Source organism: Manis pentadactyla, chromosome 2 (genome assembly GCF_030020395.1).
Source record: "Manis pentadactyla isolate mManPen7 chromosome 2, mManPen7.hap1, whole genome shotgun sequence".
Taxonomy (NCBI): domain Eukaryota; kingdom Metazoa; phylum Chordata; class Mammalia; order Pholidota; family Manidae; genus Manis; species Manis pentadactyla.
Genome location: NC_080020.1, coordinates 108,893,244 through 108,918,909, shown reverse-complemented (window position 1 = coordinate 108,918,909; position 25,666 = coordinate 108,893,244). Strand labels below are relative to the sequence as shown.

General features: G+C 40.4%; 1 protein-coding gene across 1 annotated transcript in view; it reads left to right on the top strand.

Annotated features, from left to right (window-relative positions):
- C7 (complement C7) overlaps positions 1 to 24,985 on the top strand; it is a 48,525-nt gene extending 23,540 nt beyond the window's left edge. Inside the window, exons 9-18 of the mRNA XM_036910875.2 lie at positions 771 to 881; positions 4,615 to 4,781; positions 6,832 to 7,060; positions 8,828 to 8,999; positions 10,944 to 11,031; positions 13,226 to 13,358; positions 16,582 to 16,773; positions 19,772 to 19,862; positions 22,048 to 22,232; positions 23,707 to 24,985. Of these exons, the coding sequence (XP_036766770.2) occupies positions 771 to 881; positions 4,615 to 4,781; positions 6,832 to 7,060; positions 8,828 to 8,999; positions 10,944 to 11,031; positions 13,226 to 13,358; positions 16,582 to 16,773; positions 19,772 to 19,862; positions 22,048 to 22,232; positions 23,707 to 23,888 (1,550 nt within the window). The 3' untranslated portion in view covers positions 23,889 to 24,985. The remainder of the gene's footprint in view (positions 1 to 770; positions 882 to 4,614; positions 4,782 to 6,831; positions 7,061 to 8,827; positions 9,000 to 10,943; positions 11,032 to 13,225; positions 13,359 to 16,581; positions 16,774 to 19,771; positions 19,863 to 22,047; positions 22,233 to 23,706) is intronic.
- The last annotated feature ends 681 nt before the right edge of the window (positions 24,986 to 25,666 follow it).

Here is a 25,666-nt window from a genome sequence, read left to right as displayed (position 1 = left end):
CTTCCGTATCCATTCCATATCACCTCCTCAGGGGGGCTTTTCCTTCTGTCAAGACTCCCTTCCAACCTTGAAGGAGAGTTAAACTTCTTACATGAGATTCAGAGATCTTGTAATGGTTCCTTGCTGGTGAACTACAGCATTTTCCTGTGTTTCCATTGGGCTTAATTTTTACCAGTGAAGAGTTAACCAGAATTTGAACTTTTGGTAAAGATGTTATAGATGGAGAGATGAAGCAGCAGAACTAGGGTTTTAGGGATTAATTACCGTAAAACCAGAACCCAGCTTTTGGGGTCTCCTGTAGGTGGGCTGAGGGCCATCACACACCTACTTTTGTCTATTTGCTTTATGCCTGAAAGGCTGACTGTGGATGGGTAAAAGACGCCCTCTTTGGGATGTTCTATTTCTGCTCCCTCCACTGTTTCATGCAGAAGTCACCCTCCTTACCTTCTTCCCTCTCTGGTCAGAACTAATAGAAGCCAATATTGCCCAACCATTTGAAAGTAAGTTTAAGACACATGATGATTCATCCCTAAATATATGCATCTGTATCTGTGATATTGTTTAGTGACAAAAATCAAATATCCCTTTTTTTTACCCTTGAACCTTCTAGAGCACTTGGAAACATACCTATCACATCACTCTTGATAAGATGGCCACAGTAGTAGGAAATAATCTCAGCAACCTCTTTTCCACACTTTCACAACTGGTCATGTCTCAAAGGAGGTCTTCAACAAAGGAGGAAACTAAACACCTTTAATTTTTTCCCCCAGGTCTTAGTTCAGCAGATATAAAGAAATGTACTTCCTCAAGTAGCAGTTTTTTATTTACATCATCTCATCAAAAATGCCAGGAGCTGGAAGAGGCCTTGAAATTAGCTGCAGGTAAATGAGAAGGGGCCGATTTGCATTACAAGCTTACCCTCCATCCCTTTGTTTTGTGGTTAATTCCTGGTCTCCAGGGGCCTTTGTCATTTTAGCATGTGTTGTATTTTGCGTTTTTCATTTATTGATTATTTTTGCTTCTAATCACTCTTTCATATGTCATGGAACATCATGTAGAGTAGAAAGTCCACTGGGTATCTCCTGTGTGCTGTAAATATGTCCTCAGTGTGTATCACCTTTCTCTCCTATGGGGACAGTTTGCAAACAAGGCTAGAAAAATGACACCATCAGGAGAAGGTTCAGTTCCATTCCATGACATGGATGCTCAGTGCAGTTAAAGTTTTTGGTGCATGCTGCAGCTGGTGGTGGCGGTAGAGAGGGTGGGGAAGTCTTTGAGTGTGTTAGTCTTTGAGTGACTGAAGAAGGAACTGCAAGGGTGAACTGATTTAGATTCTGTCTAGATGCCATGTTAAGGAGTTTGGATTTCATCCTGATGGCAGGCTTGTCATTAAAAGATTTAATATAGGGAATGATTGAATGAAAGATTAAAAAGATAGAGAAGAAGAAAGACTGAGAAGGAATAATCTAATAGGGTAACAAGAGATGCTCAGAACATGGAAAGTAAAGGAGAAGGAGAGGTGACCAGAGAGAGATGCTAGAGATAAATGCAGTTAGAGAAGGACCGAAGATACCTCATTGGATTTGGCGATTAAGACCTAGTTGTCTTAAAATGAAGAGATTCTTGGTGTGGTAGGGATGGAAGTGAGACTGCAGTGCCTGGCATTAGGCTGTGGACTGAGAAGATCAGAGCTTAAGTTCTCCTGGAGTGATGGCACCAAGTGGGGAGAAAGTGAAGACTAACCCAGGTGCCAGGGTTCTCATGGAGGAGGTAGGGGCTCTGGGGATATCGGTAGATGACTGCCAGAAGAAGGGAAATAGAGTGGCAAAACCAGGCCAATTTACTCATTCACTTTCTCCATTCATCAGCTACTTATGGAGCCCTAGTGTGTGCCAGGAATTGTATCTAGGTAGTGGGGCCATGGCAGTCAGTATGCTAGAGAAAGTGCCTGTCTTCATGCAGCTACTATGACAAGGGAGAGGACACATTTTTGAATAAGATGGAAGTATAATGATCTGGAAATAAAAGTGGAAGTGGGAGCTTTGGGAAGATGTTGACATTAATTATTAGCTGGGCTGGTGACTGGAAGCTGCTCACTGACTTTATTTTGTACATAAAAAAAGCATTTACTATGTGCACAGCACAATTAAAGTGATTTACAAAAATTAACTAAGGTACGCCTCCTACCTGAGAGTTAGGTATTATTCACGTTCCGATTTTACAGACATGGACCCTGAGTCACAGAAAGATTGCCCAAGATCACAGTTGGTAAGCATCAGTGTGGATAAAATGAAGGTTCCTGAAGCCAGGATTCTCACTTGGCCCTGGCTGACTAGCTCACTACATGTGTGGGCAATATGTTGCTACTGACGCTATATAAAGAGCTCCTCCCAGTGCTCTGGGTGACACAGTGGCAGGGCTGCAAGGCTGCAGGAGAGCAGAGCAGAGGCTGAAGTGTTGGCAGCACTGAGGACAAGGCCCAGAGGACAGCTGTGCAGGCTGAGAGGCTGAGACCGGCCTGCTGCATGCAGACTCGCTCTGAGTGGACAGGATTTTAGTGATTGACCTGCCTCCATGGAAATAAAGTTAGGTATGACCTTTTCACCCCAATAACATTCTACTGTCATTTCTTTGGTCACACTGAATCCTTAGTGAACTTGCCTGGGGCTGAAACCCATTGGCAAGACAGTCAGACATGAAATTCAAATGCATGAAATCTGGCTTCATGATATGGGCTCTTCACTGTGGCACCAGGCTGGTGATTGTCCAGGGGAAGAAGGCCAGCTGGAGCAGAGAGCTAACTGGGGTGTAGAGAGGGAGGCTACAGGCTTAAAAGTAAATATAAAAACTGATTTCTTAGAAGCTGTATTTCATAAACAGGTGTGCCAGTATTAGGGTGGTGCTTCTCAAATTTTAGTATGTGAGGGTTCCCTGTTAAAATCGGATTCCAGATTTCCTCTCAGCTGTTCTCATAGGTTTTTGCTGGGGATCAGAAATCTTCAGTCACTCCAGCTGATTCTGTTCCTGGTCATTTTCAGGAACTGAACTCTGAGATACACTGTATTAAAAGGGTGGTGATTTGCTTAGTAAAAACAGCCAATAATGAAGATGAGGAAGCATTCAGGCAATTTACTAAAAACAGCAAGTTTTAATAATTTCTGATGATAAAAGTGCAGTTTTTGTATTTGCAACATTTTATGAAATTGCAAAATTTAAAAGAAAGGAAATGATTATCACCCCAAATCTGATCAGCAAGTTAGGAATTTCTAGTCATGGCAGTGTAAAAATCAGTTACAAATGGAGATAAAAATATTTCTGAAATTATAAGGCATATAAATTGGAAAAAAGGATTCAATTAGTAGTAACGTTTTCTAGAACACTTTTCATGTGTTAATGTATGCCTGTTAATAGTAGCTTTTTTGCTTATTAGTATTCAAATGCAGTGAATGCCCCCATCTTATTATGAAAATTTTCAAACACAGGAAAGTTGAAAAAACATAGTGATAAATTCCTATATACCCATCTCCTATATGCAACAATTATTATTTTGAATTTTGCTACATATATCTACCTATAATATTTATAATATTGACTAGCAATACATAAATAAACATTTAAAACATTTGCAATATTTGCTGGACCATTTGGAATTCTCAGATTTCACAATGCTTCATTCATCAAAATATGCATGCCTCTTTTAAGTAAGACACTCTCTTAGATAATATAATGCTTTTATTACACTATGAACATTAAGGATCTGAACAATAATTCCTTAATAGCTATCTACTATCAGGTAATGATTGTGTTTTTCTTTTAATAGATACTATTTTTCAGGGTAATTTTAAGTTCACAGTGCAACTGAGCAAAAAGTACAGAGTTCCCATCCTTCCCACCTCATAAAGGCAGAGCCTCCCCTATTATCAACATCCCCCACCAGAGTGGTACGTTTGTTACACGTGATGAACCTATATTGACACTCCATCTGTCTTGCCAATGGGTTTCAGCCCCGGGCAAGTTCACCATGGGTTCAATGTGACTAAAGAAATTGATGGCAAAACGTTCTTTGGGGTGAAAGGGTTTATTACCCAGCTTGTTCTCCTGGTGGGAGGTGGAGCACTAGCGTCTCTGCATCTCTGCCTCTGCCCAGAGCACTAGGCCGAGCTTTCTATGTAGTGCAATAATAGCTTTTTGCCTAAAGGTGTGGAAACAGTAGCCTAGCAACAGGCCAGTTACATCATGAGGTGGTTTAAGTTCAGTGAGGATCCTGGCCATAGGAACCCCAACTTCCCCACACAATCGGCACCCAAAGTCAGTAATTTACATAGGGTTCATTTTTGGTGTTGCACATTCTATGGTTTGGAAAAATGTATGGTGACATCTGTCCACATTATCAGCAATTTCACTGCCTTAAAATCCTCTGTGCTCTGCCTGTTCATCCCTCCCACCCCGACAATCACTCATTTTTTTTACTGTCTTCATAGTTTTGCCTTTTCTAGAATGTCCTCCAGCTGGATGGGTGGTGCTTTAATACTCGATAGACTTTTCACTTTCATGTTCTCATATTTATTTCATTTGTGTATCCTGACTTACTCTATTTGATTTCCCATTGTGTAGGAACCCAGTCTAATGTGTTGAGAGGGTTTCCTTTTGTCAGAGGGGGAAGTTCGGGCTTTGTGTCTGGCCTTAGTTTCCTGGAGCTCGATAATCCTGCTGGAAACAAACAGCGATATTCTTTCTGGGCAAAATCTGTGACTGATCTTCCCCAAGTCATAAAACAAAAGGTACGGGTTGCTGGGTTGAAAACAGCATGTTTATTTGCACTGGGAAAATGTGATTAAATGAAGGTGGTTAAACAGAGAAGGATGTAATTAGCATTATCTGTATTCTAATTATGTTTTTTATAGTAAAATGAATACATACATGATAATAAGAAACAGAAGTTTCATTATCTTGTATGTCCATGTTTCAGTTGTAAAGGTTAAATATCTTGTAAATCCCAAGAGAAATTAGTGACAAATTTGCATTTTAAGCTTTTGACCTAAATTTGATTTGTTTTCCTTGGTCCCTAATTTAGAGGAGTTATAGATTTTTGCAAGAGGAAGGCATCACATCTGTCAGGTCACCTTTCTTCCTGTGGCCATGGTTTGTAGGCTCCTGGAGTCATGTAAATTAAGATAAAACCAATTTGGCTGGCAGAATTTTAGGTGTTTTATTCATGCAGTCAGTTCTTTTATATGCAACACATGTGTTCCTAAAAGTCAGAGAGCTAGGCAATACTGCACAGTAAAGACCACAGGGCTTATGGGAAAATTGGGATTACAGATACAACACTCAAAAACTTGATCTGTGACACTCATTAAAAAAAAAGATAGGTACCAATAAAAACAGTAGCACAGTTTTATACATGTTAAATTGTTAAGAAATGCATATACTGCAATAAATGCGTCACATTACTTAGAAAAAGACCTGCAGCTTGCTGAGTGATGGAAGGGTAGGAGAGCTATCAGAAATGACAGATACTGTAATACCAGATGTGTGTGGGTGTAGCTTATTACACAGGCAGTGAACTAGGTGGATATTTGAGGAATGTGTTTGTGTGGGTGTGTTTTGTATTCCTATGTGGCTTGGTTCAATTGTGTCCAGTTTTCTGTGGGTTTCTGGTGTTTCTGGTGGATGAGATTGTATGTAAGAAAACAGAAAATTTGTGATATGCTCATGTTGTTCCCTAATATATCCATCTCAGGAGGACAAATTCACACTTTCAAAACAAATGCTATAGCAGATCTGATTATACAATCTATTTCCTCCCATGAGAATCAAGTAATATCCCAGGTGCAATGTGAATTTCAGAGATTAAGAAACTTGGACACATTTCAAAAATTTAAAAATTACAACAGTTCCTTAACTACCCTGTACCTAACACCATACCCCACTCACTTGCCTCCAAACCTGGTTGTGAGTGGAAGGGGGAGTTTTTCTGAAAAGCCTTATCTTAGGGTGCCACTATTCATACTCAAAATGACTATTTTCATTGTCAGTATCCTATGCAAACTTTAAAAATCCTCAGCCATTGGTTAGAGAAAAACAGACACCCTTTCTCTTTCTTAACTGTGCACTTTTCCATATAGGACTGTACTGTCTTATCTGTGCTCCCTTACTAGCTGGACAGGAAAGGAGCAGAGAAAGAAGAGACATTTTACAGGTATATATATTATGCCCATGCAAGGCCAGTGACAGTTCTTTATGCTGCAATGAGAATAGCCTGGGCAGAGATGCAGGGAAACGTGACTGACCCTCCAAGTTAATCCCCTCCTCTCAGGGGTCTGCGGCAGCTAGCTCATGAGCCAAAGGTGCTTATCTCCTCCCAACTCCAGGGTCAGTGATATCACGGTGGTACCCTGAAATCAGCCATGGTGAGGGTAGTTAACACTGCAGTCAGGAGATTTCACTTTAAATTTAATTGCACTTGATTCTTTACTGTACTTTAACTGCATTTCCTTTTCTTCTGTCCTCTGCTGGGGTGGAAACGTCTGGTCTTCAAAATAATCTTTCAATAATCAGAAGATGAAGGTTCTGTTGGTTTATAAAAATGTTAACACATACACGCAAGATACAAAAAGCATTCCTCCCCTATTTGGTACCCTAATTTTCCTTCGGTTTATCTTGCAAAGAAAGTGAATTTCTTTCTCTTTTTATTTGAACAAAAAATAATTGAAATTAAGATAAGAGCGGTTTTGTTTTTGTTTTAATGGGGAGTGAGTCTAAATGTGAAACAGAAAATATTCTCACCTCCAACCCTGATTGCTGACTGTGATGTCTTCATATGTACAGCTGACACCTTTGTACGAGCTGGTAAAGGAAGTCCCCTGTGCCTCTGTAAAAAGACTGTACCTGAAGCGAGCTCTGGAGGAGTATCTGGATGAATTTGACCCTTGCCACTGCCGGCCTTGTCGAAATGGTGGCATCGCCACTGTTGAGGGGACCCAGTGCCAGTGTCATTGCAAACCATACACATTTGGTGTGGCATGTGAGCAAGGAGTGCTCGTAGGGGATGAAGCAGGTGAGTGGGCTGCATTTTCCCTGGTTATGCTGTACACATTGAAAAGGGAGTCGCCCTTTCCCTCTGGTCCCTGAGATTGTGCTTCTTCTCATGTAGAGAGGTGGTTGTCTCACTAGGCATTTTTATTTATTTATCTCCCTCCTCCATTTCTAGATTATAGCTACTGAGGTCAAAGCCACTTCCTGTCTCTATTTTCTTGTGTGAATGAGCGGACCCACCATACCCTCCATTCCCTGTTCTCTGTTAGAATAGGTTGGTGTCTGAAACACCTGCCATCCTTCCGTAGTCATCTCATTAAGGATTAGTTATAACATAGGCTTGTGGTGCTTGTGTTTGCATTGCCTAACCATCCTGATAGCAAGCTCTTTCAGGTATCTCTATTTCTGTTTTGTATTATGTCTCATCAATCCATTATTCACAAATATTTGTTCACATCTGCTGTGTGGTCAATAGAGTGCGCAGTGCCTTAAGCACTTGAGTATGGGGTGATGTGCACTTGACTGTGAGTAGACAAAGTATTGGACAATTTATGTGTTTTATATTTATTTATGTCTCTGTCCTCTAGAAAGCTCATTTCTTAGGATCAGGACTGTGATTCCTTTCCTTATTCCCAGAGCCTGACACGGCTTGATTCATAGAAGTCACTTAATAAGTGTTTGACAAATGAATAAATACACGACTAAGCCATGGTTGCTTATAGATATAAGTATCAAGAAGTTATCTTTGCTTCCAAATGTCTCCATAAGTGGCCTGTCCTTGTAAATTGAAATTCCACCACTTTGATTTCATTCCTTTGTGACTTGGATTTTGATAAAACAGATGCTCCCCCTGCTGGTAAGGAGTGGGGTAGCAATCATAATATATTATTACCCTCTATTAATATACTCAGGGGATTACTTTATTAACTCAATTTCTAATTATGGAAGGAAGCATTGGGAAGATCACGAGGAAACATTATACAAATGAGCTTAATCTGTGTGTGTGTTGATACTGAGGATAGGTGTGAAGTGGGAGGGTGGGGTGGTGGAAGCATGATGTAGGTCCTACAGTAGAAAGAGCTATTCCTACCCCAAGGAATATGAATGGAGAAAATACTAAAAATATGTCATGAATGGGTCCTGAAGTGGAGGGTGGCCAGGGTGTGTGGAGGAGGTGCCTGTAGACTGGAGAAGGATGCTGACAGCAGTAAGAGCCTTCTCCTACTTACGCATTTCCCCAGTTTTGTACAGAGCCAGCCCTGGGGTTGGCAGCCTGAAATACTCAGTAGATTATGTACTTCTCATGCCCAATCACTGCTTTAACAATCGGAACTTATTTGCCTTGAGAGACTGTGGGAGTGAAGAAAAGAGCCTGGACTTAGCCATAAGGCGGGGTTACAGTCTGGATGTGGCTCTTGGTAGCCATTAAGGGCATGGTATTTAACCACTTTGTCTTAGACTGCACGCTTATCACATCAGAATAATAAGAGACCTCCTGCCCACCTGTGAGAAGTGAATGGATGATATAATGTATCTGAAAGTGCTTCTAAACAGTTGGGAAATAATAAGCAAATTTAAGATATTATTGCAAAGAAGTTTATTAGTGCAACCTTAATGTGGACAATCTTAGTATGCAGAAACATTTTAGAAGACTTCAGTGAATACACTGAAGGTAATAAATCCCAGATCATCCCCGCCCCCAATAATCACATGAGTAGGAACCTTAGCCCTAAACTCTGAAATCTTCCTCTGCAAGTACTTTCCGAACAATCTTTTCCTTACCTTACAGGAGGGGTTGATGGAGATTGGAGCTGCTGGTCCTCTTGGGGCCCCTGTGTTCAGGGGAAGAAAACAAGGAGCCGAGAATGCAATAACCCACCTCCCAGTGGGGGTGGGAAATCCTGTACTGGAGAAACATCAGAAAGCAGGCAATGTGAAGACGAGGAGCTGAAGCATTTTAGGTAATGGAGAGCAGACCTCCTGGTAATCCCATAGAACACAGTGCCCTCTGCAGTAAGCGTGGTATGCGCTATTGCTGCTCTTAAAAGATTTAAGTTAGATGGTGCTTTTTATTAGTGACTGCTTTGCCTTTAACACTGGGGTCAGATGAAGAAGGGAGGCATCTGTGGCCCGATGGTACTTGCATGTTTCAACTTCTTGTAATATACATGTTACAACAAGCTGGGTAACTGAGAGGCAGTCTGGCTGAGTTGGACATAAATAGCTTTGGCATCCAGCAGGTCTGCCACCTACTCGCTGTGTGACCTTGGACAAGTTCCTTGCCATACCTCATAAATTAGGATAATGATAGCAGGTAAAATAGTAACAGTATGTTGTCAGACTTAAATAAGACTAAGCATGTAAAGTGATAACTACAGTGCCTCGTGCAGAGTAATAATATTTGTATTATATAATAGTAATATTTGTATCAATAACAGTTGTATTTCTTTTCAGACATATAATCCTTCTTACTTATTTATTCAGGATTAAGCATAAAGCCAGATGCTTGAAATGGTTGGTATCTTGACTGATTAGCCTGGTTTCTGACATCAATTTCCCATTTGGCAGGACCTTGTAAAAGCTATCTCTAAAATGTTTAGTTGATGAATCATACCCCTTGGTCAGAAATTCTTCATGCCACATTTGACTGTTTAACACTATCTTCACCTCTTCTGATCAGGGATTGGCAGAAAGTTCTAGTAAGATAATTTGAAGGTCATGTGAGCTGAAAAAAATAAAAGACACATGGGTATCTGGTAGAAGCATAGGGAGATGGCTTGTCTTATTCCTAGGTCTTTGGTGCTTCATAATCCAACAGTAACCAGTATCTGACTGAGGAAGCCGGTGAGCATATGAACTCATGGTCAGAGGAGAATGCTGCCTGCAGGGCACCTAGCTCTGGGAAGGCGAGGGTCTCTGAGGAGGCCTGAGCTCCAGCAGGTGTATCTCCCCTGTCTTTACATGTAAAGCTAGAGTGAAAGGAGCATCCTAAGATGGCCATGAAAGAATTCTTACTCCTCTTGGTGCACAGAGGAGAGGAATCTCCTCTTACCCTACCATGCAAGGAAGAATATTATGATCAATATTTCACCTTTCTGGTTTCCAAGAGCATAAAGAACTCAGCTCAGAAGAAGGCAATACTCACAGGCCACTGGCAAGGTGTTCTCTCAGATTTCATCTCTCTGGAGTGGAGATAATACTGGTGGCATATTGACTTGAGAGGCACTTTTGAAAACCATTGTTTAATGATGGATGGCATTGTCATTCTTCATATTATCATTATGCGTTCTCCCTGGTGATTGCCGTATAGGAGGTAGAAAGAGCTTGATTTTAGGAGCCTAACTGACTAGGCATGAATCCAGCCTTGACATGTATTATTTTTTAATCCTGGACAAGTTGTTCCAATGCTCTGAGCATTTTTCTCCACATATCTCGTAGGGTTACTGTGAATGTGAATTGAGATAATACATATTTGTAAAGCAACTGCCAGGGCGCTTAGCACATAGTAAATAATCAAAAGTAGTTATTATTTCATAATATGTCTCTTGCAGGATACTAACTCTAATTCCCTTATTTTAATACAGAATTAATTTTATTTTAAAGGCATTTCAGAACCAAATATCAGGAAAAAAAGTAGGTCTGAGACAGGTGACCCCTAGAAATCACATAAAGTAGGTATGTTGTCCAATGAATTTTCTTTCTGTTTGTTTATCATGCTGTTGACCTAGTAGCGATCTTTTGGAAGCTGGAGTTTATGTTTTGGGTTTTCTATCACAGGATGTGATCAGATAAGTGGTTCTGAGAATTACAGAAGTATCACTTCAGGATACTTACAGGAATGGAGTCACTTCAGATGCAATGGAAAAATCCATCACATTGATTGTTTTGTTTCTTTTTCCTTTCAGATTGCTCGAACCACATTGTTTTCCTTTGTCTTTGGCTCCAACGGAATTCTGTCAATCTCCTCCTCCCTTGAAAGATGGATTTGTTCAAGTTGGTTATGAGAGATTTATTTTTCCTTTACATATACTCTTTGCTCCAAGTTCTTTCTACTGATGTCATAATCTATTTCCTTCTTCATAATGAAACAGCACTAAAAATATTTTATATGTGCATTTGAGTTTCAGTGGTGAGGGTTTCCTGACTTTTCTTTTCTGCCCAAGGTGATTAGAAGTCTGCAGAAGGCAGTGCATCTTCTGTAGTAAATCAATACTGCCGCCCAATGAATTAGGAATGTAATCATGCCAGAGGGTTGCTGGACATTTCCATTCTGAACACTAAAATAGGAATCTATAACCATGTTTTTCAACACAGAGAACTTCGCCTATTCTCGCCACTAAAAGAAGTATTGAACAATTTTTTATGGGGTTTAGGATGAAGTATTAGGTTTATTCCAGGAACTAATAAGACATTTACTCAGTGTTGGTGAGATACGGGTCATTGTATTAAAGCAGTTTTCTTGTTCAGGAAGGAACACAAGTTGTCTGTCACTTGTCATTCTAGGGAATTTCCTTGACACTGGGGCCATGGCCATATTAATTTGTGTTCTTCTCACTCCTTGGTATGATAAGACTTTGGTCCCACACCCCAGTGAAGTCTCTTCATGGCTCACATAGGAGATTTTGTTCATCAGGACACTCTCAGTGCTGCGCACCTTGCTCTCTCCACAAAGGATTTTGCCTCCCAAATTCGAGGCGCTTGAACATACACTCTGAGATTTAGCTGAAGTTTCCCCAAATGTAGGTATCTTGGAAGATGGAAGATGTATATGTGCATGCCAGAGTGTGTGTGTATGTCTGGAGAGAGAGAGAGAGAGAGGATAATCTAGCAACTGTAACCTTCATACTGTCCCATTATAGTCACTGCAATGCATCAAGATCCTGAAGGCCACACACTGTCAGAGGACGAGCCCCTGCACTTCATATACTCCATACTGATACACCTCAGCGAACTGTGAAGCTGTTGTCCCAAACTCCAGTACATGCGGTGTCTTATAAGGAGCCGGGGGTTCCAAATACTGCTGCAGGGATAGGCCACATCAAAGTCACCCAGGGAACTTAAAAATAGAGATTGCTACTAGCCCCCTGTCTCCCATTTTTTCTCATTCTTAAACTTTAGGGTAAAGTCTGAGAATTATCTTTTTTTTTTAAATTGCTACTAGTGATTCTGATGTAGAGCCATGTTTGTACACTGTTGAGTCAATGTCCCATAAGAAATCCCTTTGGCAAGACAGAAGAAGGTCTAGGGACTAGAACCAAAGCAGATCAAGTGTCCCTCCCCATTTTCTTCAACCTCAGCATCCATCCGGAACCTGTTTGCCCACCAGCTCCCAGGGTGGAGCAGCCTGGGCGAGAACTGACAGTGAGAACAAGGGGACATCGTGGAATTTTGTTCTAACGCCTAGAGCAGAGCTGGTCCAGCTCCAAGCCATCTCCTTGGCCTATTCCTTCACCACCCTCCTGTGTGGCAGAGGGCCAGAAGGATAAGGACAGGAACACACAAAGGCCCCAAAGGGGCATGATGACCCGCTGTGCGCTCAGGCTTCAAATTCCCCCTTGCTTCCTTCTGGAAGCTCACTCCCAGGCGCTAAGGCTGATGGCATGTCCTTGAATCTGACACAGTCCAGGAGCATCTCCTCACAGAGTGGGGATTGCAGGGTGGCAGGGAGAAGATCAACATTTTGCTTCCTCTAAAAGTCATCAGTGAGAAACTTAAATTTTCACAACCATGCTGAAAGGATTTGAACATTTCTCTCTGTTCATATTGGCATTTATTAGTCAAGATTGCCAAGGAACAGCCCGTAACACCTCACTAGGAGGAGCTGACAGACAAGGACATTTCCAAAATCTGATAATGAACTGTCTTTTCCTGGAAGTTTAAGTTTTTTGGGCTGTGTCCACTAAAGTAATTTTAGTAAAATGCTTAGTACAGTTCTTGGTATTTTGGGAACAACCAATACACGAAAGTACAGTGGCACTAGTGGCTTTATTTCAGTTAATGGTGGTACCAGTGTTGTTGGCTAGGACTGTACAGGAAAAATTGTTTTCACACACAGTTTCTAAATTAGTTGTTGGAATGCAGGGGGCCTGATGTTTAAAAGAAGGCATGATGTATAGGCCAACTGTATCTAAAGAAACATTTTGTTAATGCAAAATAGACCAACTCTTTATCTTTTCTTTCTGTTTAGGATGAAGGTGTCACATTTCCTGTTGGGAAAAACATAGTATATACCTGCAGTGAAGGGTTCTCTCTTATAGGAGACCCTGTTGCCAGATGTGGAGAAGATTTACAGTGGCTTGCTGGGGAAATGCGTTGTCAGAGTGAGTGGCCTTGGTTATAGTGTATAATTGAAGATGAGAGAATAATGTGGAAGAGAATGAATCAAGATAAATGACTGCTCACTGTGTGGGCCATGTCTTGACCATCCTTTCCTGAAAGGCTCATACGATCCTGTCCAAGTTTCAGCAGTGTCTTAAAAAAGCCCTTAGCCATCTTCAGTTGATACTGCTCCTGTTAGGCAAGGTGTCTTTTTATTGCAATTTTAAAGTTTCTGGTTCAAATTAGAATAGGCTGGGGAGCTCAGTTCTGGCTAAGACCACCGGGGCATCCTCCAGCGTTCATTTACTAGGTGTGTACCACTACCAGTCTGCTTGCTTAACTGCTTTGGGTCCTATTCTGTTCAGATGTAGGCATCTGAGTGCTTCTGCTTGTTGAACCACCCTAACATAACTCTTTGATTTCCATTTCAGTTGAACTGCAATATAAGTTTGTTCAGCAGATGGACAGACAGAGCTGTAGGGATATTTTTTTTCTGTGTCAGTTGGTCTAGCTGTTTGAGGAAAGCCTTAGTGCACACATGTATATTTATTCTCTTTAGTATATAACTATTAGTGAAATTTCTGAGTCTTAGGGTATATATATATTTAGATTCAGCAGATGTTGCTAATCTTCCAAGTGTTTATATCAATTAACATTCCTACCAGAATCTGAGATCGTTCTATATTCTCACAAATACTTGATATCATTTATCTTAAAAATTTTTTAGCTATACTGGTGAGTGTATAGCAATACCTTGTTCTTGAATTTGTATTTTTAAAAAATAAAATTAAGTTCATATTTCTTCTGATGACTATTATGTTAAGCCTGTTTTCATAACGTTTATTGGACATTTGCATATTCTCTTTGGTGAAGTAGCTGTCCAATTTTTGCCCATTTTTTTTCTTTTATTTTATCTGTCTTTTTCTTACTCTTCTCTGTCTGTTTGTCTTTCCTGGAGTCCTTGAGCAAAAATTAGTGAAACAGAATATAACTACCCAGTTAGGAGTAATAAAGCCAAAAGTTGGTTCTTTGAAAAGCTTAATAAGACAGTTCTGCTTGTGAATTGTGAATCTATTGGTGAAAAGTCATCCCAGTCTTTGTTCATTGTAAAATGTCTTTATTTTAACTTCATTTTTGAAGGATATTTTTATTAGGTAAGGAATTCTATCTCAGCAGTTCTTTTCTTTAAACCTTGAAAGATCTGATCACATTGCCTTCTGACTTCCTTATTTTCTAGTGAGAAGGCAACTTTCAGTTTTACTGCTTCCCCTTTGGAAATCAGATGGCTCTGCATGGCCGCTGTCGAAATTTCCTTTTTTTTTGATCTTTGTTTTTCAGAAGCAACTCTCCTCTGATGAGCCTTGGAATGATTTTCTTTGCCTTTATCCTGATTAATTTTCAAAGCACTTCTTGCACCTGTGCTTTAATTCTTTTGTTAATTCTAGGGAATTCTTGACCCTGGCGTCCTCAGATGCTGCTTCTGGTACATCCTCACTCATCTCTCATGAGACACAAATGCTACATTTTTTAAACTATATATATATTACATTCTTTTCTTTGTTTTGCATCATTTTCTCTCTATCTCACCCTTTATATTTTCTATTGCTCTATGTTCCTGCTAATTCTCTGTGCAGTTATATATAATCTGTCTTTAAGAATTCTATTAAGTTCTTAATTTCATTTTCTAACTCTAGATATATTCCATTTGTCTACTTTTCTGTACTTTTGAATTCTCTGTTGAAATTCTCCAACTTGTCATTTCATTTTTTCCCCAACATATTAATCACTGTTATTTCAAGGTCCATGTCTATTAATCCCATTTTCTGGATCTGCTGTGGGGCTGTTATTGCCTTTTTTTTTCTGTCAATTCTTCTCTTTTTAAAAGTTAAATTACTTTCAATTGGATGCCAGACTTTACGTGTGAAAAACTAAAGAAATAATCTGTGGCTTGGGATGGTATCTTGCTGTAGAAAAGATTTAGTTTTGTTTCTGGCAAGCAGTGAGTCTGGTTTATGTTCAGTTACCTAAATTCCTAGAGTATAGCTATTAAGGAATCCCACATGAAGGAATGGGATTTCCACCTACATCCTTCTCTGTGATCTAATTTTTGATCCCCTAGCCCTGTGAGACTCCGAAAAACTCTACTAGCCTTGAAGTGGCAGTTTTCTCCTCAGTTGGCGGCCTTTAAACTTTTTTTTCCTTCCAAATATACAACTACTTCAAGGAGAAAGGCGTCACCATATGTAATGGCCACTTTAGTCTTCCCTTCTCTCTAGACTCCAGAACCTTCACATTTCTGCTGCCTTGGTCTCTTTCTGACACTCTCAGAAATATTTTTTCTCTTCCTTTTGTTCAGCCTTTCTATTTGTCTTGGGAGCATCACTGTGAAGCTAGCAATTGTGTCATTTGTCAGAAACAAACAAATCTGATGCTAGACTATTAGGTTTTTGAAAGCAGAATGTAACCTATATCTTATGTCCCCAGCAGCATACAACATGCTTGTTAAAATATAGACACTCCATAGATGCTGTTTTTGAATGAAAATGAATGGATTTTCTGATAAAAATGGTGCAGAATAGAGCAGTATTTTGCAGAATTTTGTTCAAAGTTAGAGAGATTGCCGAGACTTTAAAAAAAATTATAAGTTCCCACTTGCTTTCCATAACTGTGTATATCATTTTTCTCTTTGCTGTTTTTTCGAGTAGATCTGAGCTAACAAACATAATCAAGTAAGAAGGATCAGAGATGGAAAACCAAAAGACATTTAACACTTTAATGGTTGCGAGGTTAAAGGTGGTTCTTTAAATATTTCAGATAGTAAAATAAGTAATTGTATATATGCTAATGATACACGAATGAACAGCAGTCTTGGGAAAATTCTCGGGGCACTTTGCCAGACCAGAGAAGTAAGTAGCAGCTCTGAAGTCTAGTTTTGACAGCAAGCTGGACTTTACGACTCTTATTTATAAGGCTGATTCATTTTAAGTTGTCACATTGCTTTGAGGGAAGGGGTGGGAACTGTTTGGATCTTCAGTCATTCACTGGTCACATACCTGCCAGACACTGTGGGATATGTCTGTCCCAAAGAGGGGATTCGCTTCTTCCTCCTTGTCCTCTAATGTGAGAAAAGCAGAGCAAGTGTATCAGCACCATGTAAGGCTGTCATTTTTTAAAAATGATGGCTGGGTAAGCAATGACCTTGTATTCCGTTCTCTGTGTCTTTAGAAATTGCCTGTGTTCTCCCTGCTTTAATGAATGGCATACGGAGTCATCCCCGCAAACCTTTCTACACAGTTGGCGAGAAGGTAACCCTTTCCTGTTCAGGTGACATGTCCTTAGAAGGTCCTTCGGTATTTCTCTGTGGATCCAGCCTTAAATGGAGTCCTGACATGAAGAATGTGCAGTGCGTGCAAAAAGGTGAGTGGCTCTCAGATCTGCCCAAGGACACCTGCACTCAGACGAAGAGTTCTTGGGGTGGGACTTCATGGCACTGAGTTGGCACAGCTGTGAGTCACTCCTCTACCCCTGCCCCACTACCGGAAGGAGGTCAGTTCCTAGACGTGGTATCCGACTTTTTTCACGTGGTACAGATAGACTCAGGGAATGCAGGAGAAGGCAAGGATAGCCCTGGTGATTCTGAAATTTTAACTGAAGCCCTTCATACCAAACATTAGCTTTATATCTGTTATAGTGCCAAGCAAATAAAAGATTTTTTAAAAGCCGATTTCTACTTTCCATCTGATTTTTTAAATGTACTTTTATTAAGTAGAGATAAAAATTTACATAAAATTCTCTATGTTTCATTTCTGAGCTTTCAGAGTTTATTAGTATTATTGAAATAGAAACTTTAAAGTCAGTTACAATTAACACTGCAAAGCAGAAGTTATTGAAGGAAAAATATTGTGGTTTGTGAAGTTGTTCTTAATAGTGGATATCCAAAAATCTAGTATTTTGACCAAGGCAAATATAAATGGTCTTTTAAGAAGTGAGAGTAGGAAGAGATTCAGAAGGCCAGACTATTTCTTTTTAGAATATTTAATGCATGGAATTTGTTTTCAAAATAACCTATTTCTTTGTTTACATTTTTAAAAAACCAATGCAAAATATATACTTATAACAATTAAAAACACTAACAGAGAAAAACTCACCTGCATTCTAATTCATATAGTATTCTTATTTTTCTAGTGTATGATTTTTAATTAAATGCTGAAATTTGTCTTTTATAGTGAGAATGAAGTACTAGATTCCATGAGTTATACTTATAGATGAATTAACTGGTCACAACTAAAAAGAAAGCAGGATGCATGGAGCCCTCTGTGACTGATGGTAGACATGGGCTGCGATGTTCAGTAGATCACAGACCACATACCAGGAGGGCAGCGTGTCCATGGAATGCCCACCATGCCAGTTCCCATGGGCTCTTTCGCTGTCACAGGCCCGTGGCAGAGACAATTGCTTTGTTTTCTACATGTACTGAAACATAAATATGAACTTATTTGAGATATTTGAAGTAATGAACCTGCACAAGTAATTCTAAAATTAAAGAGAACAATGTATAATTGATGAGGTTTGTCTTTTAGTCCAAAGGAGGTTATATACTTGTCTTTCTGAAATGTCTGCTTCAGTCATTTTATAGCATAATTTAGTATGAATTTCCTCCCACTCAGTAGCAAATTCTATTAAAGTTTTAATTAAGGATGTTTTTTAGACTTGTGTGTTTTTTGGAAACTGTGGATGGCAATAATAACCACCCTTAAAATAAGCCTATAAGAAACAAAGAATTCTAAGTTTCTTGGCCTCCATAGTTGATGTTTTAAAATATCTGCTTTTTTAGTTTTTGGTCTTTTTTTTTCTTAATAGTGGCAAAGTACACATAACATAAAATTTACCATTTTAACCATTTTTGAAAGTATAGATCATGGCATTAAGTACATTCCCATCATTGTGCAACTGTCACCACCGTCCATCTCTAGAGCGTTCTCATCTTCCCAAACTGAAACTCTGTACCCATTAGACACTAAGCCTTCCTTGTCCCTGCTCCATCAGTATTCAGTCTTGATGTGAAAGTATTTGTTTTCTAAAATAGTAAAGGCATGTTTCTAGGTAGGTGTCTTGCCAATGGGTTTCAGCCCTGGTCAAGTTCGCTATGGATTCAGTGTTACCAAAAAAATTGACAATAAAACATTCTTTGGGGAGGAAGGGTTTATTACCCAGCTTGTTCTCTGGTGGTAGATCAAGCACTAGCGTCTCTGCCTCTGCTCTCCTGCAGCCTTGCAGCCCTGCCATCGTGTCCTGCCCAGAGCACTGGGCGGAGCTCTTTATATAGAGTCAACAGCCATGTATTGCCCACAGGTGTGCAGTGAGCTGGTCAACCATGGCCAGGTGAGAATCCTGGCTACAGGAACTCTCATTTTATCCACAGTAGGCCATAAGAACTTGTTTATTTGGTTAACCAAGCTATAAAGATAACAAAACTATGTTCTTAAAGGCCAAAGTTCTTTAAAAAGTCCTGTAGGTAATTCTATCAGTGATTGTCCACAAAGAAATTAAAATCACTTTTAGAAAACATTTAAAATCTAGAATTTTATCCTTATGAGTATTCATATAAATAAACTTCTTCTTTTAAAAATATTTTTTAAAGGTTTTTTGAGAAATAATAGGTAGAAATAGATGCTTTAGGTTATTCACATTGTGATCAGTATAGCTGAGGAGATGGCACTCAGCTCATGCTGGATTTGGGTATGTTCCTGTCAAAATTGAAAGGATGATTGACTTTTGATCAAGTTTGTAGAACACACAATGCAATGGAAAGGATTTTGTTAATGTCAGTAATGCCATACATTTACTTACTGTTGAGGGGAGACCATTTGGACATTTACATTATAGATCGTCTTGGGATGCCAGAGAGTTCTCCATGTATAGGTCAAGTTATGTTTTTGCTTTCTGTTCCATTACAGTCATAGTGAGGAAAATGCAGTCTAGACAACAGTTTGTAAACACCAACCTCTGATTAAAGGGAGCCCCTCCACTGGCCTTGGGTCCGGGCCAATGTGGACTTAAATCCTGGCTGGGCCAATGTGTTAAATTGTGTGAACTACCACCCATTTCCTTACTTTGTCACCCTTAGTTTCTTCATCTCTTAAATGGGCATTTGTTAAGCAGGATTAAATATCACAATGCATGGCCAGTAGCAAATGCTCAAGACATGGTAGCTATTAGGAGCAATGATATTATTTGTTAAGTTGCTCCTAGGAATGCTCCATCTCTGGTAAAATGCCTTACGGCTTAATTTTTTTACTGTACAACCTTTGGCAGTTGAGAATATTACAGAGGCTTCTTCAACAATTAAACTAATACCCTGTTTACCACTGAGAAGCTATTCTACTAATTGCATCTTTTTATCCTTTTCTTGTAGATGCCCCTTTGACACAGGGAGTGCCTGAATGTCAGCGCTGGGAGAAACTGCAGAATTCCAGATGTGTGTGTAAAATGCCCTACGAATGTGGGTACGCTCTGTCTTTGCTTACTTCTCTCTTGTTTTATTTTATCCAAGGTAAATAAAATGATTTCTCAGATGCTAGTCTCTGTTAGATTGAAGGTGTCACTTAGGAATGGCTAAAGATTTTTGTTTGCATTTTAATCTGGTCCATCTGCTGCCTATTACTGGTCTTGGTCACCCAGGCTGACAACTGGTGGCATTAAGCAGTGTTCTAATCAGGCTAGAGAAAGGCTGAAGGACTACTTGAGCATGGTTTGTTCTTATATAAAATGGGACAAAATGACAAAACTGTCATTTGAGATTTAGAGCTTGAGATTAGGAGTGAAATTCTCTTGAGGCATAACTTCTTAAAGCAATACCAGTAGAGATAAAAGGAGCTGCTTGTTTGATTCTTGAAAAGTCTGTGTTTCTAGCTGTGCATTGCATAATTGCCACCCAACTTGGATGCACCCCACTGTAGGTGTAGACCTTAGGCATTTACCAGCAGTCTGTGTCATGGTCCTAGCTGGATAGAGATGGCAAAGTTCAATTAGGACAAGAGAAGATTTACTAGTGGACTTCTACAGTAGTGTGGACAGAGTAAAAGAAACTGCAAACCATAGGGCAGCACTTCTGGGCTGGTAAAAGGGCGTGTGTCCATGCCCAGGCAGGAGGGAGTGAGGAGGGGTGTGCTTACCAAAACCGGAGGACAGAGGGGGCTGGGTGGAGACGGCAGCTGACGAGGGGCTAAGTCCCTCATTCTAGGGGCTGCAAAGATCCCCTACGAGTGAGCCAGGGGAATAAACACCCCAGCTGTGCTTTCTGTCCTCCCTCCAATCTCTTGCCAGTGCTCCCCATTGATCAAATTCATCCGAAGCTAGAAGACAAGTCTACTGTTGTGATCCAAAAGCATTAACCTCTCAGGCAGGGTGGAGACAAGCAGAGAGTGAATCTGGAGAAGCGAATGGAGATACCCAGACCCTGGACTTACTGGTCATCTTTAAGGTTATGAATCAAAACACAAAGTTGCAGACCAGTTACTTGGCTTTCAATTATTATTGTCTTCAAAACACACATCCAACTCCTTGAACAGCTACAGTGGGCCATGGTGATCGTGGTGATTTCTTATATGAAGTAACTTCTTTTGTGAAGGAGAATATAAATAGTGTAAGTGGCAATGGTGGTCAGCCCAGAATATTCTGACTGTGTTGCTATTTTTCTATTAATCATTATTTACCTTGAGTCACTTTGGTGTCCTCTTGTCAACTTCTCTGATTCATTTAGTTTATCTGCAGCCCACTGTTTATAGACATGGTAGGAGTTTTCAGAGCAGAAACTGATAAGAAGATACTGGCCTTGTAATGTCTCTGCCCTTGAAACTGTTCTGAGTATTTCTGTTTAAAGTTTAAATAAGCATATAAAAGAAAGAAGGATTCCTTTTTGTCATGTAAATAACTCCAAGTAAATACAGCTTTTGGTTAGGGAAGAAAATATTAGAGCTAAGTACATTTATATATAAAGAAAGACACAGACTCTGTTCATTGTACAAAAATACTTTGTCTAAGTTTCCACTACCATAATGGCTTCCTTATCTACCAGTGGTCAGAAATGTGGTTGTTTTCATTAGTGACATTTCTAAAAACCTGAATCTCACTATTTTTGCACCAGTGTTTAGAAAAAGAGTTAACAATTTTTATGAAAATTAAAAAAACTAGTTTGTAAACATAGGTACTTTAAAAAAGAGCATTGAAAAATACAGTTTCATCTTCCTTGAGGTCAGTCACCAACTGCTGGATGATGCTGTAGTATGGCGAGGAGCCGGCAGGGGTTGAGAACTCATTTCCCCACAGTCAGTGGTCCCACCACTTGACTACACCCTCTCTGAGCGTTGGTCTTTGCTGATTTTCTGTCTCCTTCCTTGTCTTGAATCCACCAGCTGTCTCTAGCAGACCGTACCTTCTCTTCTAATTTGCTGTATCTGATCTATGCTAGATGAAACTAGATTAATGCTAGATAGATAAGCTTGTACAAATTGGGAGCAAATAAAGGCTGTGTTCATTTTGAAGATCTGAGGGATTTGAGCTCTGCTCCATCTTTCTGCTGTGGTGGTAACATCTGAGGCACTGAGCTCAGAGCCTCACCTTTCCTTTCTCATCCTCAACTTTGAAGAGTGAACGTCTTGTAAAAAATGTAATTTAAAAAACTTGTTTCAGATCTTCCTTGGATGTATGTGCTCGGGATGAGAGAAGCAAGAAGATACTGCCTCTGACAGTTTGCAAGATGCATGTTCTCCGCTGTCAGGGTAGAAATTACACCCTTACTGGGAGGGAGAGCTGTACTCTGCCTGCCCCACCCGAGAAAGCTTGTGGTGTGTGTCCACTCTGGGGAAAATGTGACGGTAAGGGGCATTTCGTATTTGTAACTACAAAAAGCTAAAGTAATTGTACTGAGGTATTTAAAAAATGTAGTTTTCTAGTGTAGCGGCAGATCAAAGCAGATCCCTGAAGATGTGAAGGACTCAGACTGAGGGTGAACTGCCCTCCTCTACTCCCTTCCTTGGGGAGGGGGTTAGGTGAGCACCTGCGAGGGCAGAAACCCATTCCTGGCAGTTGGATGGTCCTCCCAGACATCAGGGGTTACCATTCCACCTTTGTGATGTTTGTTCTGTCCTTGTATTATCTCTATTGTGTATTCATTTAAAAAAATAGACTCATATAAAAACTATTTTTTAAAAAGGAAACTTTATGTCACTTCCTTAAAAGGAAATACCACTTGCTGTAAATATTAGGTAACTATAAAAATACATATAATAAACAAAATATCCTAAGATGGTAGGTTCTCTCCAGATGCTGCTTAGAGGTTGAAGGATGCTGTTTCTTTGGGATAAAGGGAGTTTAGCAAGTGTTAGAGGGGTGTTAAAAGCATACCAGTGTCAAGCTGACACTTTCTCTTAGAAGTAATCAGAAGGGTTTGAAGAGAATAGGAGTTGCTTTCTCCAGTTGTGATTCAGTATTTGCTACTGCCATGTCCACGTGACACTTAAAGTGGTCTTGAATACCACCACAGGCACAGCCCTCCTCCCACCGCGGCACCTGTACTACCAAGGAGGAAGGGCTGGGTCATCCAAGCCAAGTCGCTGCCCTCAGTTTCCCCATCTGTAAATCTGGGAGCTGGACTGTGTGGTCTGTGAAGTCGCTGCCTGCTCCTCAGGGCCTCCCACCCTGGCCTGGGCCAGCTGGGCACCATGCCCCTCACTCCTGCATGGTTTGCAGTGCAGATGATGGCATATGCAGATCTAGCCATATCTGAGTCACTGTAGGTTTGGCCGTCTCCACAGTCACTGTGCTGACCTCCTTACTCCTTCTGGAGACCCCTGGCTGGTGTATCCTGGACTTGAGCCTTCAGCTCACCCAGGGCCTTACTCCCCAGTTCATTAAGGTTTGTTTCTGTGGGCTATTTAGCCTTTTGCATTTCACGCCAAGGCAGGTTGAATTCTTTTCTTGGGTCCCTATCTGTTTGGGCCTTGCCACTTGGCTCTGTGCTGAGGTCTCCTTGGTCCAGAGATTGAAGAATTACACTTGGTTTCTGGCTTACGGGAGGGGGCAGCAGTGTGGAGAAGGAGACTGATGGAGAGCCTTCCATCCTAGGGCCCAATCATAGGAAACCTGGCACCAAGCCTCAAAACCTGCTTATTTTGGGTGGAGCAGAATGCGTCCCTTCCCTGGTGCTCCCGCCTTCTCGGGTTGTTGATCCCATCCCTGCAGGCAGGAGCTTCTTTAGCTCTTTGTGGAGCATCGTGACTTCGGAGGTAATGCGCCTTGACTCTTGCACGTCCGGGATGTGCCACGAATCCTCTCTCACTTGTTTTGCAGTCCCGAGCAGCAAATGCGTCTGCAGAGAAGCATCGGAGTGTGAGGAAGGAGGGTTCAGCATCTGCGTGGAGGTGAACGGCACGGAGCAGACGCTGACCGAATGCGAAGCTGGCACCCTCAGATGCCGCGGGCAGAGCATCTCCGTGGCCAGCCTAGGGCCCTGCGCGGCGGGGACCCGATAGGCTCCAGGTGCCCTTTCGGCTTCCTGGAGGTCTGGCAGCCCGCTGTGGCTCTGTTAAAGCTCTGCGTGCTGGGCACTTCAAAGGCCTTTTCCAGCGTGGAGGCGCATTCTTTCTGCTCGTCTCCAGTGTCCACTTCTGTCTTCAACTCCAGCCACCTGCATAAACACAGCCCTTTGTTCTGCCAACCCTCTTTGAATCCACATACTCTGTTTTTCTTTTTTAAGTAAGGCTGATCAGAATGAAAAACATTCCTGAATCTTTGCATGAGCTGTGTGTTTTCAGAAAAATTGCTAACTTCTCTGGACCTTGACTTTTTAATCTGAAAATTAGAGGATTAGCTAGAGAAACTCAAATATTCTATTTGCCCTATGTTTCTTTTAAGTGTGATTGACCCCACCCACGGGCCAGAGCACACTCTACAAATTGAATAGGAAAACGAGATTTAGAGAAGTTGTTCCTCAATGAAGCCCAATACAAAGGGGACTTGGAATGGAAAAAGACACGGGCAATTAATTATTCCTTCTCAAGTAGTAATCTCCCGCTTCATCCTACTGACTCAAGCACCAGATGTAAGGATTCCTAAACTATGTCAGGAGATTGAAACACGGAAATGTCAGACCCTGATTCATTATGCTGCAGTCACCATCTTCTGCCTTCTTGTCTGAGAACAAATACAATTCATTCTCCTCTTTGAGGCTTTTCTTTAGTATGTGCCAAACACATGACCTGCCGTTTACCCCCATCCTCCCCTTTTATTTCGTAGGAAGCATCAGTTCATACCTGAGCTATTGAGTTGAATGAGAGCATATTTGAGAGAACAGTTTTCTCTAATGTGGATTCAAGCCTGGATTTTTCAGGGGGCTGTACAGGTAGATCAGTTTGGAACATTGGCTTTCCATTTATTCCTTTTCCATCTTTCCTCAAAACAAAAAAGCAGCTGTGAGAGATGAAATGAATGGGCTTAAATGGAATTTAAAATATGCTTTTGTATACAAATTCCATCTCTGTATTTTTTAGATGCTGATAAATACATTTTGACAAAACTGTGGCTAAAATGACAATGATTAAAAACTCATTAAAGTTGTTATCCTCTGGAAGTTTTTGATCTGTATTATGTTTAATTTTAAAGAATCTTTCCCTGAAGAATGGCTAATATATTCTTTTAAAAAATATTTTTATTTATTTATGTTTAAAATTTTTATTTTTTATTGAAATGTAGTTGACATACAATATTCAATTAGTTGCAGGTGTATAACATAGTGATTGGAAAATTATGTACATTATGAGATGGCTATCATGATAAGTAGAGTCGCCATACAAAGTTATTACAAAATTATTGACTTTATTCTCTATGCTGTACTTTTCATCCCTGTGACTTATTTATTTTTTAATTAGAAGTTTGTACCTCTTGATCCCCTTCACCTATTTTGCCCATCCCCCCACCCCCTCCTCGCTGGCAACTACCAGTTCTCTGTGTTTATGATTCTATTTGTTTCTTTTTAAATTTTTTAAGCCACTTTATTGAGGTATGACTGACATGTAAAAAGCTGTACATATTTAATGTATGCAAAGAGGTAGAGATGGAGGATTATAGACCTACAGACTGTTGGATGCAGACTTAATTCTAATGCTCTACCTATTGCCGGAAGAACAAGCCGGGTAATAAACGCTTTTACCCAAAGAATGTTCTATTGTCATTCCTCGGTCTCACTGAATCCATAACTTATCCGGGGCTGAAACCCATTGGCAAGACACAAAGGCACTCAGAATTCTCTATA